The sequence below is a fragment of the Accipiter gentilis genome, chromosome 11, assembly GCF_929443795.1.
Source record: "Accipiter gentilis chromosome 11, bAccGen1.1, whole genome shotgun sequence".
NCBI classification, from domain to species: Eukaryota; Metazoa; Chordata; class Aves; order Accipitriformes; family Accipitridae; genus Astur; species Astur gentilis.
In genome coordinates this window covers 25516820-25531030 of record NC_064890.1, presented here as the reverse complement: position 1 = coordinate 25531030, position 14211 = coordinate 25516820, and the positions used below count along the sequence as shown (strand labels likewise).

Sequence of the window (14211 nt, the reverse complement as noted above, 5' to 3'; positions counted from 1 at the left end):
CAAATACAAATAACTTCTAAATCACCAACAATGTTTATTACATTATTGGTTTTCCTCTGTGTATGTGGGGGGGAGATAGGTGTGTTAAAACATTGTATAGGTATTTATGACCTAGAAATATGATAAAATCTAGAGCTATAAGGATCAAATGACAATACATGGAAGTAACATATAAGTAGAATAAATATAGAAGTCACAGGAGAAAATATTTCTATAATTCCATTTCCAATTCAATTCCAATTTATTTCTTATTCAACTTCTCCATGTCATATGTTATTTTGCATTTCTCTAACATATCCTCCTTCTTGGCATAATTTTCTTAGCTAGAACTGCCTGTCAACTTTATCTCTTCTTGAAGAGAGGCAGCTCCATAGCTCTTATCAGTGTTGCTGCTCCTTCTTTGGTCCCTTTTTCCAATTCCAGTGTTTTGTTCTGAGAGCACATAACCAGAACAGCACACAACAGTCAATGTGGCTGCACTGGGGAATTTTTTATGACAACATTGTTTTGGCTTTTCAAACACCTTCTGAGCATTGTTTGCCTTCTCAATTATTCTAAACATAGAGCCAACATTTCTAAAGATCAGTCTTCAGTATCTTAGAAGTCTCTTAAATTCATAACCCTCCACTGTGTAGGTAGAGTAGAATCATTTTTCTCTACATGTGTAACTTTGATTTCCCTCTGCGATTTTAATACTGACTTGTGCAGATTTTTCTGATATCTTCAAATTTACTTTTAATTACTCTGAGTAATTTGTCTTTAGCAAGCACTGTCATCATTCACATTCTTTTCTAAATCATTTCTGAATATACTTCACAGTATACTGCCACATGACTCCACCATCAAAAATAGAGCAAAAAGGGAAAGACTGACTAGAATTCATATTTTTTTCCTTGTATCATATGTGGTCTTACAATGTTTCAGGCAACCTTAGTGTAAGTTTATTGTTCATTCTTCTTACAATAAGCTTCTTTCTAAAAGCATGATTTTTCACAACAGAAAATCCTAGTGGAATATTTGCCTTGGAGTTTTTTGCTGCTAGATCAAAACAAGCAAATTGAATCAGCTGATTTACACAAACATATTGTGCTTCAAAATCATGAAAAGTACCTGTGTGAGGAGCTGTATAATCCACAGTGTATCCTTCGAGTTGCATCAGTTCCTGAGGCTCAGATTTCTTTTCTCTATAACTGCACATTGCAAATGTGTATTGGCTAACCTGAATAAGAAAAGATTTCTTAATTGCTGAATTCCATTCCAGAATTGTGTAACACATGTACCATGGTTTAAATTAGCTTTCAGTTGTGCTAAAGAAATAAACCTCATTTTTTCCCAGAAATATTTACAGTGTAAAACTTTGCATTCTTTCCCCTTCCTGCCAAAAGGAAGGGAAAAAAAAAGCCATAAACACATCTCTCTGTACTTTCCTGAAATACAATGTATTTTTGTGCTGTTGCTTTATGAAAAATTGAAAAGAACCAAATTAGTTCTGGTAGGGAAAATACTTGGTACTGTGGTACTGACCAAACTGCTCGCTCTGCTGTGTGAGAAAAAAAGTCCTCTATTCCAAGCTGGAAAAAAAGGACTTTTATACAAAAAAGTACTGTTTCCAGAAGGAGGGCCACAATTATCATGCAGCTGGAAAGATGAACACATAATCTGGCCAATTCTAGTTGAGATGCTAAGTACCAGAACCTTCCATTTGATTTTATAATCTAATTTCTGCATCTTTTGCACCTGTGTTCACACCCATCTCCCAAGTTGCTTGGCTCACTGGATACAGTACTGTGTAGGCCAAGCAGCTTGCAGCTGGCATGAAAAACATCAGTTACTACTCATCAAGTACAATTATTAAAAAAAAAAAATAAAGCAATAAGAAGAGAATCTGTCACCACATGGTTTAAGACTCCCTAAACAGAATAGAAAGTGAAAAGGAGAGCTGAGGAAAAAAGTGACTGGAAAGATAAAGAAAGGAACATAACAGCTGAGAGAGGAAAAGCAATCACTGAAACAAAACTGAAATGTTCCCAGCCTTATATGAAGAGCTGGAAAGACTATATAAAGTGGCCAGAATAAAGAGCTTGTGAATCTGTGAACACTTGAAACTGAATTTATGTGGGCCTCCGAAACTCTCGTCTCCAAAGACTCTAATATACCTGGCCAACTGACTTGTTTTGAACTGTCATATCATTTCTTAGGTCTGTAATATGACGCAAGGATTTAAGGATAGGCAAGGAGCTTGTCTGATAGACAATGGACTGTCTTCATCTCATTTGCTGACTGCCCAGCTAACTGTTACCTAGATTTATTGCTTTGGCGACAAATTCAGGAATGACCCTTTTCGAAGTAAAATTTCGACAGCTTATTTCAGCTTCATTCATATATTCACTGGTGCTATACCTGTACATCACTCCACCTCAAAGTCCAGTGACTTCAACTGCTGTAAACAAAAGATTTCTGACTCTCTGTAGAAGATTGATATTTTTGGAAAATAAGGATATAAGGTGTGATTATTATCTGCATAACGCTCTAAAAATATTTCATTATTTTAAATATTTGGGTTTTTTTGAAACAGGATTATGCTGTGCTGTGTGTATGCAGTGTATAGTGACTGAACATCCTCTGTCACAGCATGTACAAGTGAAAGCAACATGTGTAAAAGCTTGCTCCGCAAAATTGCTATCAGGCCTCAAATGCTGAACTGATGTCTCCAGAACCACAGCAGAAGTCTACAGGTGACAGAAATTCAACATAGGTATTCCAGTTTAATTAATATGTTAGTTAAGCCAAGGCAGTTTTATAGGAGATAACAATTTGAGAGACACTGTCAGGCAAGTAAAACTGAGTGCCAGCTTTCTACATCAATTTTAGTACATTCACTTAAGTGGGCTATACCAAGGAGAGAGCGAGCTAAGTATAAATAAACATACAAAACAATCTAGACCATCGCTTTCAGAAATTCAGATTTTCAGGCTAGAAGGGAATATTACAACCAGCCAGCCTGTCCTCCAGCATGACGTACACGACAGAATTCCACCTCACTGTTAGTGCACTGAGCCCATAGTTTGCTTTCATTTATAGTACGTATTTTAGAAAATTACTGTATTTTGCTTTAAAGATTTTAAGTTATCCCTGGGCTGGCAGGGCAGGCAGGGCTGGGCAGCCAGGGCCCAGCCAGGAGCAGGGCAGCTGGGGGCACCGGGGCAGCCCCAGCCCCAGGCACTGGGTGCTTCCTTCAGCACAGCCTGAGGCTGGGCCGGGATGTGGGCCTGCAGCTGGGCCCGGCTCGGCGGGGCCCGTTGCTGGGCACGGCAGGGCTGTGGGGAGCTGGAGACCAGCCCTGCCATGGCGTCACTGGGGCAGGGGATGATGGCCCTGGGAGGCTGAAATGGGGTCCTGGCCGTAGATAGGGTGGGGAGGCCCTGGAGGGGGCTGGGCAGGCACAGTCGGGACGGTGGTCCCCTCAGCGCCCTGACACAGAGCTCAGCCCCTATGCCATGTCATCTGCTCTAGGCCCAGCAGCAATATCACCGATGTTACTGCTTGGCATGTCCCTGTTTATGTTCCCAAGAACCATATTTGCCCTTGCGCACAAGCACGGAGGGAGCTGTTGGTTAGTTACACATCTCTAAATCTTTTGCAATTAGCGTTCCTATTTCAGGAGAGCTCCTTCTTCTCCTCTTCTTTTAAACTGTACCTACAGATTTAATTTTTGATACCTGGCACTGTAATAAAAACATCTTTCAAATGATTCTATTTTGTTGAATGAAATAACCTGGCAGGCACCCACATCACTCACATCTGCATGTCAACAACTCTGTATAACCACACTACATAGACAAACTGAGCCATCAAAAAGGAAGCTAGCAGACACTAATTGTGGAAATGCATAGGATGCCCATTTTTTTCAGATTTCTTAAGCCACTGTATGCTTTTGAAGATGAGCTTGTGGAAAATCTGGGCTACGTGTCTGTCTATTTTTAACCTCAGCTCTATAGCAAGACAGAGATCATAATGCTGTTGATTTTACTTTTTCAAATGTATTTCAAATGCATTCTCTTATTTGAAAGGAACCATCTATTAAAAGATATTCATATAACAATCAGTCTTACACTTCATCTTTTTGTTGAAAATGAGACATTTTAAAGTCTCTCCAACAAAGAAAGAAATAGAAATACTCCAGAAAACTTTGTTGGGGAAAAAAAGTCCCAACAAAATAAAGAAATACAGAACTTGCCTCGTCCGTTAACACTCGCAATCTCTTAAACCCTTTTCCTTGCGGTTATCGGTGGCTGCCATCAGTTATTATAGAGAGAACCACCAGCACAACCTGCAATTACACTTTTTAATATAGATCTATGACTGGTTTTAAGTGTATTGTTAGTAGTTAATGGAGCCGTAGGTAGTTTTACCTTAGAATTCAGCAAATTAGCATCAATACTTCATGCAATAATGGGTGCTCAAAAGTCAGGACTATGTACAACACATTCTCAGACAAAAACAGAATCAAGCCCTTCTTAAATAGTAACTCTTGACAGAAGAAAATGCAATCCTCCTCCTACAACTGCATTTACCTGAATTTTGTAATTTTCCAGAGGTCGAAACACCTGACTACCATCTGTTCTACCTACTTTGTAACAAAGTGGAAAACCAACAACCTGTGCATGCATGACAGACAGATAGGCACAGAAATGTGGACATGACTTATGAGCAGCATCACTAGGGGATGTCCCCATGGGGCAGAAAGACCCTGTTTAACATGCTGGGAGGAACTATTACTGCAAACCTGGAGGCTGACTCTGTGGTCCCTGCTAAAGGGCATCGCAGGCAGCCTGCATCAGTTCAACAACAAGAATTAGCTGTGGTTGGCATGTTTAGAAAAAAATTATCCCTGAAACAAACAACTGACTTTTCAAACATTAGAACAGATGAAATTAAAATGACAGAAGTGAATCTGCATTCAGAGTACTGGAGGAAGATATTATCAGACAGTAAATTAAGTAAACCACAGCATGTCCAGCTGAGGCTTTTTACCTAACATGTTATGTCCCTGTCTTTTCCCAGTTTGAAACGAATAAGCTTTTAGAGAAGTGACTGGATTGTAAAAGGAAGAAAAGCAAATATAATGAAGAGGTTAAAATTTCCAGACTCTGTAACCTTCCTATAACATTGAGCTGTTCTTTCAGAAACCACTAACAACTTCTAATATGTGTAGCAATAACGAAGGTGCACATTACTCACATCATGCTCCTGAAAAATCAACATTATTCATCTAATTTCACACCTGAGTTATATTTCCAAAGCATGTGTAAATGATACCGATAGCCTTTGTCTTAGAACTGAATTTGATGGCCTTATACTAACATAAGCTAAAAGCTAATCTATAGAGGAAGACCTATCAATACGTCAATAATATATCAATACAACAGGCTGATATTCATTACTGAATGCTTATTTCACACGTATTGACTTCAGCTTAACGTCAGTGTATGTATCATGGCTGGACTATATAAGTGAAACAGAGCTGTCTGGACAGTAAATATTGATTTAACATGGTATTATTTATATAGCCTTACTGAATTGATAGTTGCTTTAAAATGAAATGTCTAAATCCCATCACAGTTGGAAAATTCCTATAACATTCTCCTCCAGTCTTTCAATTTCAGCACAGAAAGCAGAAAATAGTTAAAATTAACTTGGCTGGAATAAACTGGTCTCCCAGATGGCTCCATATCACAGGCACAGAAAGACTATGTGTCTCCTAGGTGCGCACTTTAAAACTCAGATGACACCTGTGACTTCAAGGAAGACAACAAGGTCTTTCTTTTTGTTAAAGAAGGGGGATATAAAGTAGGAGGAGTGTTAAAGAAAAGCATGAAGGACAAGGGAGCATCTAGCTTTTCTTTTTTTTTTTTTTTCCTGTAACTTTAAGTTATTTTCCCTTCACATCCATGCCTTAACAGCTATCCTATATAAAGATCTTCCCAACCTTTACAAATCTTAATAAAGTCACAAGAAGTCCTCATCTCTTCACAGAGGACCTTGGCAAAATCAGAATCCAAATGAATTCAGTAGACTCTCCAGAAGATCCTGTTCAACCTTACAACTGTTACTCACTGATTATCAATATGCAAGCCAATTCCCATTGAAGGCAGGGAGAACACTGTACTGACATCAAGCTTAGCAGTAATAATATGCAAACACTCTCAGCTTTTAACTTTACTTTATTAAAGACCTTATTCAGGATTTTTTTTTTTACATCCTTACAATTTCCATCATTTAGGAGTAGGAGGAGACCAGATGAGTGGAAGGGAAAGGAATCAGGCTTTCTGTAAAGCAGTTTTAGAAGCCTTCTTTCTTAAAAAAGCCTTGTTAACAGGCTTCATCCTTTGTATGACATTTATGGAGACTCACACTTTAACAGTTTTCTGTCAACAAAACAAAGGACATAGAATAGCATTCTCTGCACTGATTCAGAAGAACATCAAATTTGTAACTGCAATCTGAAGACAAGCACAAACAGAAAATAATAATTTTTCCAAAGACTCACAAAAATCGTTCATTTGTCAGTTTTGACCACTCAAAATCTACTTTCCTATTCCTGTTCTAGTAATCGCATGTTAATGTCACCATTCACTAGCAGGTGAAAATACTTACAGTTCTGGGCTTGGACAAAAAATTATGAAATATCCACCCAGCACAGTTTTGTGGCCAAGAACAATTGCTACACTACATTTTCTGTAACAACTACATAATTTTACCCAATTAATACTACAAGGAAGAACAAAAAATAGCATTCAAAAATATTTACAAAAAAGTTCTTAATAGTAACTATTGTTGCTTAACTTTAAAGGCAGGAAATCTTTGTTGAGACAGAATAAATGAAACAGTAAGTACAATCCACTTTGTGAAACATAACTGTTTTAAATTGAGCGCTGCTAGAAAACTGTCAGCGGAATGTTTCAAGGTCACAATAATTTCATTCAGAAATTTCAGTTGAAACATTGCTCAGTGTAGGGACTCATTCATGTATATGTAAAACTCAGTGGCATTTCTGTTTACTACATATGTAAATTAAAAAAAAAAAAAAGTACCCAGGACATCTCTGTGCTGTAAGAAGCTTGCAGTAGTGCTGCGTATGTTGCCTGAAGATACTGATTTACTAATGGCTCCGGAAACTATACGTGAGAAAACTGATAGTCCAAAACTACTTTTTAATGACATTTCATGGTAGACTACTAACCTGAACAAGAACAAAGTAGCGTTTTTTCCAGCGCTTCCAAACCTTCTGTCCTAGAGCATACAAATATCTGCAAAGGAAATAACAAAGGGAATGTTTTTCCATTAATGAGGAGCATGATATTAGGAGGACCCAATACAGATGAGTGTATTCATTTGCTCTACCTACTGAGCTGCTTCTTCAGTGTTACATCTAAGAAGTGACTTTTTCTTCTATTTACTCAGACCACAAATATGCAAAGAGATACTCCTTTTCACCCCAGAAAAGAAAAAAAGCAGAAACAAAATATCTCATGTTTGAGAAGACTAACCTGCTTATCACTTACATTTTACCAATTATGTTTGAAAACAGAAAAAATAGCTTAAAGTAGGATACTTTTGACTACACAGAAATACTGAACGTTAGAAAAGTTAAACTCCCCAACACTTTTTTTCCCATTTGTTTTCCATAGATTTGCTAGTGTTTCTCTAGTCTGTGAGAAGTCAGTCACAGTGTCAGTTCAGGAAATGCTCAATAAGAAAATTTCAGCATCCACACAAGATTAAATTTTTTTCCAGGGTAAACTAGTATTTCCCAAACAGAAGCACTTCACTATAGACTCTTAGATTCCAAAAACCTCCTTGTCATCTTTGCAATTTCCAGGCTTTGAATCAGACAATGTAATCAGGAGTATCAACCAGTGAGATGACAAAAACGCAGCTGTTGATACTGTTTGGTAGTAGATGAAGCACCCTTGTTACCCAAGAAGTTGCAGCAAGTTTTATTGCACTATACTGACAGTCTTTTCTGTCACTGTGTTCATGTTGCACTGCTGTTAACAACGACAGCAAGAGGAAAAGGATGAGCTATGGGACTGTAAAAGCAAGAGCCTATGAGTGGTAAGGATCTGCTGCTTAAAACCTGACAGAGGAGCAAAATATTACCTATGAGATGTCCCTTCTGGCTGGCCAGCTTCTGTCAAGGGCATCTAGTACAACTAGGTGGGTCAAAGGCAGAACAAAGATCCAAATTGTTCAGACCAATGAATGCTGGCTTCACAGGGCACTCTCCAGAGGATGCTGGCACATATATAACGGAGAAGTTAAAATAACTAGGACTGGAGATGGTTGGTTGGATGACTGCTAGATGGACAGTGCCTTTGTGGTAAGAGGACAGGGTCTGCTGCCCTCTACTTTCTGATCATTTCAGGGGCTTTGTTGCCCACTAGTTTTTAACTCAGTTGAAAAACAGCAGTGAACTAACATCTCATGTGAAACAGGCAAGTAAGATACAGGCAAAACTTGTTTCCACCTGTCTTGGGCATCCACTCAAGCACATTCGTTCCTACTTCAGGTATCACAAAGGACAAATTTTTGCCTAACATGAATGTTCAGCATAATGCTTATTAATTGTGGTGGTTTGTCAGATTACGTTGTGGCTCCCTCATTACTACGACACTGGTATCTTCCCCTGCTTCAACTCCTGCTACACCTGTGTTGAAGCTCTGCCTTGCTTGGTTACTCTGCTTTTTATTTGTATGAGAGAGAGGACAATTGGCTTTGTGTACGCAATTACCAGCTGATGTAGCTTTCTTTGAATAGTCCAGATCCTGCCACACTCTTTTTAACTTCTTAATTCTGTGATTATTACAAATTCAACTGAAAGAAAGGAAAGGAGTAAGGGTTATGTCAGAAAGGGTACCAAAAAAAGGGCCTACTAGGGTTTATTTGAAAGTTTATAATGTTTTGCAACTAAGCAAGCCTTCACCTCACAGAGCGATAGGCACATACTCCCCCACAAAATACAAACTATTTTGCTTTTCATACATGTTCCAAAAGAGCCAGGCATGTTCCCTTAAATCAGAACATTTACTTTCCCCAAAGCATACCACATTGCTATTGACCTGTTAATCTCTTTACTGTTGCCATAGGGTGGAGGAAGAATGACTGATGAATTTCCCTCAGCCTTGAAGATTAATGACGGGTGGGGAGAAAAGTAAAACGGCCCGCAGGTGGCCTTTGGGCTCTCTCAGTCCTAAGCCTGCCCTGTTCTACATGGTGATTATGCCACTGCATCCCTCAGAATATTCTGTAGGTTTCTCTGATGTATGTCAGAGGACAACAACCCCATGGACTGTGAAGACCAACTGAGAATACACAGTCCTTGAATGCCACAGTACAAAGATATCCTATGTTCCTACTCTGTCTTAAATGACTGTAAAGGAGCCATAGACTAACAGAGGCTTATTCTTGCTTGAGAGTAATCCCGGTATCATCATCAGCAAGTAATCCTCGTATCAGCAACAGCAGTGACTTTACATTCTAACAGGAACATAGCAGAAAATGAGTAACCCAACCTTAGAAATATCAGGTTTAATTCATTCTTCCTCATTATTAACTGAGCCTGGTATAGAAAGGTGCTTTTAAAATAAGAGATCTTAAAAGAATATTTGTTATCAGAGAAAAGGTTGGTTGCTTTTTAAATTACATTTCATGTAAGATATACCACATATGGGCCTGCAGTACAGGCAGAACTATCACAAGTTACAGTAAATTCAAAATTATAAAATAAGAACGCATACAAAAAAGAAATTAAATAGCAACATGCACTTTTTATTCCACCTATAAATCACTTCCAACTAAGTGTTAAATAAGAGCTTCCTTGGGAAACAAAGGAGCGGAACATTAACTACCTAACTTTAAAATCCGCTGGTCTTAGGTAAGATTAGGTAACAGAGAAAACAGCATTCATGACACAAAGCTGGGATTTAGCATAGAAGTGCAAAACCTTGTGTTACTCGGTTTTACAAATCACTATATACACACAGTTATAATTTTACGTTATTAAACCCTCTTGCAGTGCCATCTCTAAGGGTGACAGTTTTTTCCTAATGTAGAAAGTTTCAGCCATTTACAAGGGCTATATCCTGTGCTCTTATTAAGTGTGCATGCTCCTGAAAGATGAGGAGATTAATTCTTACTCAAGAGTCTAGCATTTACAGCCAGAAGGAGCCAAACATCCTAGACTCCCAGAATCCTCTTTGAACTTCTTTCCCATTTATTTTCCATTGAAAATGGAAAAAAATTCCATTTTCCAAAATGTTTCCATTGAAAAAAATGGGAAGCAAAGGACCTAAGACCCTTGTTAAATTTGGACAGTAATATCTAGGATTTGCAGAAGCTGCAGTTGAAGTCTAGAACACAAAAAGTCTACAAAAGCCAGTTTCCAGAATTAAATGATGCCTGGGTTTCACAACTGGAATAAAAAATTAATAGGTTAACAGATTCAGAAGTGAACTAAGTCATAGAGCTAAGTTGAAGGATGTTTTATTTTTAAGATGGGGAATTGCATCATTTTTCATGGGTCTCATGTGAATGTCAGTACCACAAACTAGAGCAGACCCTCATAGTCACCAACTCACAGAGCTGCAGCCTGCTATTTCTCTACCCGTATTTGTATCTGTATTCACCTACAAGCCCCACTCACTCCATCCAAAAAAATGTGCAGAAGATGCATAGCATTAATTGTTCAGACTATTTTAAACACCCTCAGCAGCCACAAGAAACACACAACAGTCATTCCTTCTAACACTGTACCTTTCTTTAGGTAAAATATTCTGTGCAATACAGAGAAGAAACTGATATTTAGAAGTAGGCAATTCCATATTTCTAAAAATTAACCACACCACTTGCTATATTCTTCTCACTCTAACCGGGGTTCCAGAGTTGGGATAATCTAAAATAATTCTTGAATTATTACAGCTCAGCCATACACTGAGAAGGAAGACACTGAAATAGTTCCCCTCTTTCTGAGCACTGAAATAGTAATTGTTTATTACTAAATAGATTTATTTTGACTTCTCTTTAAGACCATGTTTGAGAGTGTTTAATGAGTAGACTGACAAGAATTTATGAAAGATTGGCTTTCTGATGTACATAGAAACAGATATAGATGGCAGACTTTTATTCTGTAAAAATATATTAATATAATAAATATGTATACTAACATCTATATCTGTACATGTGCACATTAGAAAGCACATTTATAGTTAGTATGTATATGCTCAGTTGCCTTCTTCAGTCTTTTTATATTATTCACATAATTTCCAGTAACTTAAGACTAATACACCTGCTTTTATACAGCAAATAGAAAATAGGACCTTGATCAAATGCGTTGAGTCATTAAGTGCTACCTCAATGTAAAGATTTTCTAACACCATTTTGTAGTAATATGAAAACGCAACCAACCAAACATACAACCCATGCACTTTGAGACTTTTGCTCTTAAAAACAGTTCTATAATTTTCTTCTCTTCAACATTATTTAATACTGCTTTCTTTCTCTTCACTCACTCCCAAATTAAAAAGTAAAAATCAGATTTATATGAAGTCAGAGATTTACCCGATTATGCCTGACAATATGGTAGAAAAATAAACATTTACTATTTAAAGTTTATTTTCCTCGCAAACAAATAAAACCACAAGAAATTACATTTCTACTACAAAACACAGAAAAACCTGGCTAAAAATGTTTTGTATATCATCTTGTCTTAGTATCATTTTCTCCTCTGGAAATAGAACAAACTGAACAACCGTCTTCTTTAAAAATTCTGAGTATCACTGTATTTTAAATATATAAAGGTTGAATATTTTTCAAAGTGCATTTCCTTGTGATATAAAAATGCAAAACCATATTGCTAAATATTATAGTTCAGTTTCAATTATGTGACAGCATACACAGCAAAGAAGATGGCAGCTTATTTGCTCTAAGTCCATGCTGTGAGGGTGCAGGGTTCTACTTTTTGATGAAAAAATCAGCACTAATGAATAGCTGAAAAACATAATTGAGTGTGGAATACCGGAGCTATTCACTGCTGGAGAAATGAGAAAGGACTTACTACTTCTACAGAGATCATTTTTAGACGGGCCTTTTTATTCTAAGGAATGAAGCAATCTATCTACATCTTGAATGATAAATTCTCTACTTGTAAAAGGCTTCATTTATCACAAACAATGAAAAAAATACAGAAAGAAAAATCAATACGTGTAGCAGTTTAGTCCAGCAAAGGCCTTTCTTAAAGAGAAACCTCAGTCAAGGTTGAAAGAGCAATTAATGCAGTCTCAAAAATCTGGGCCACTCTGATAGAGTTCGGTTAACATGTGGCAGAAGTAATCATCCACTTGTGAAAATGATTTTCAGTTCATTCTCAAACACCTTTCAGACACTCATGATCCCATTTAACTGACAACAATACAGGCTATCTGTGGGCATCATTGCATTTGCTGTGAGAGCCAATAGGGACCAAATGCCCACAGGCACTTTCAGTCATCCCTGCCCGCTTGCATAAAAGGAATCTTCCTTGCACCGCATTCCTTCTTTTATTTAACCCCGTAAGATTAAGCCATTTTTTTGTCTTCAGTTGAGGATGAGAGAGAGAACTGATTCAAGACAACAATATGACCCGGGTCATAAGAAACCTAGCTGTAAACATTCTCGGATTCATTTTAGTACTCTCTGTGCTCTTGAGAAACAGAACTAAATAAGCCTTCAACAGATGGAATGAAAAAAATCAGCCTAAACTTCTACTGTAATTATGCCTGCTAAGGATAAAGAAATGTTGAAGAATGTCAAGCAATACAAACACCACAGCCACAGAAAACAGTTCCATTTATTCCAATGAGCAAGATACTCATAATACGAACAGGAAAACGTGGGTTCCCCCCCCCCCAAACAACTTACAGTATAAATGGTTATTTGTATGCTGGAAGATCAGATATCCCTAGATTCTTTAACAGTGATGTCTTACTGCACTCCAGAGCGCTTCAACATTTGTGAATATGCATGCCAGTACTTATGGAACATGTGAAGTAACTGCAATGGCAACTTCAGAATTATTAATCCAATTTATGTCATATCATGAAACCTATTTGGTATGTGAAGTGGGAGTGTTTGTCAAGACAGAAGAACATCCTTTAGCCTTGAGAGAATTCCAGGCAACAAAAGAATGAAATCCTTCAGATGCAACATAAATGCAGAAAGTGCTCCGATTCTAATGTAATCTAATCGTAATGTAAACAGGTAATGCAGCACAACTGCAAAACAGCTGGTGCTGAGGAGCAGACATCCATTCTCTGTGCTTTTTGATGCCGGTTACTTTGGACTAGCTCTAGTCTGAACCCATGGACCAAATAGCTACAAGTGGTTGCAGCATATATGGGTGCACTCCTGGAGCTCATCTCTTGGTTTAATTTCATCTAAAAGGATAACAGTCTGTGAACACAAACTGTTCCATGATGTGAAATAAAGCATAGTAAGCAGGAACAACTAAGAGATTAGTTTTAAGAGTGAAAATCTGAATTTAAATGCTAATGTTGATGTAGTAGAAAAGGTTTCAACTGCACTGCTCTGCCTTGAGCATCCAGTTTGGCTGTGGAAACAGTTCTTTACATTGCCAGACCTTAAATCACCTCAGAAACATCCTGAGCACCCAGAAACATCCGGGCATGCAACCTAGACATCTCTCCATGTCACTGGAAGTATATGACACTGCAATTAGATCAAAAAACTGCTGACCCTTCTTCCAGCCAGGCAGTGATATTATTTGTGATCTAGAAAGCCTAAATGGCCAAGGACCTCTTAATATGAAACATCTACTTTTGTTTCTAGGTCATACACTGCCACTGATGGAATCAGTCAAAACACCCTGCTCAGTGTCACACTGGTATAAAACAAATCAATGAACTAAGCCGCCAACTGAAGCAACTCCAATTCTGGAGTCCAATTTGTTGAAAATAGCCCACTCTTGGGAAGAGTGGCAGAGCCTAGTAACAGCAGTGAACTCTTTTAGGAATGATACTTGGCTTTGGTTATCTCTGGCTAGTTATGTATTTCTTTTCACTGCCTAGAAAGCTGCTTTTGAATTTCTGTAACTTTAATTTTGTAAAGAATACAGACCTCAACAGAGCTAATTTTGTATTTTTTTGGTAATAAAAC

General features: G+C 37.8%; 1 protein-coding gene across 6 annotated transcripts in view; it reads right to left on the bottom strand.

Annotated features, from left to right (window-relative positions):
* The window catches only part of CADPS2 (calcium dependent secretion activator 2), a 324748-nt gene that overhangs the window by 115148 nt on the left and 195389 nt on the right, over window positions 1-14211 (bottom strand). For all 6 annotated transcript variants that reach the window (XM_049814057.1, XM_049814052.1, XM_049814053.1 and 3 more), the window contains exons 9-10: window positions 7244-7310; window positions 1111-1219 (exon numbers count right to left, since the gene is read on the bottom strand). In XM_049814057.1, coding sequence (XP_049670014.1) covers window positions 1111-1219; window positions 7244-7310 — 176 coding nt within the window. The remainder of the gene's footprint in view (window positions 1-1110; window positions 1220-7243; window positions 7311-14211) is intronic.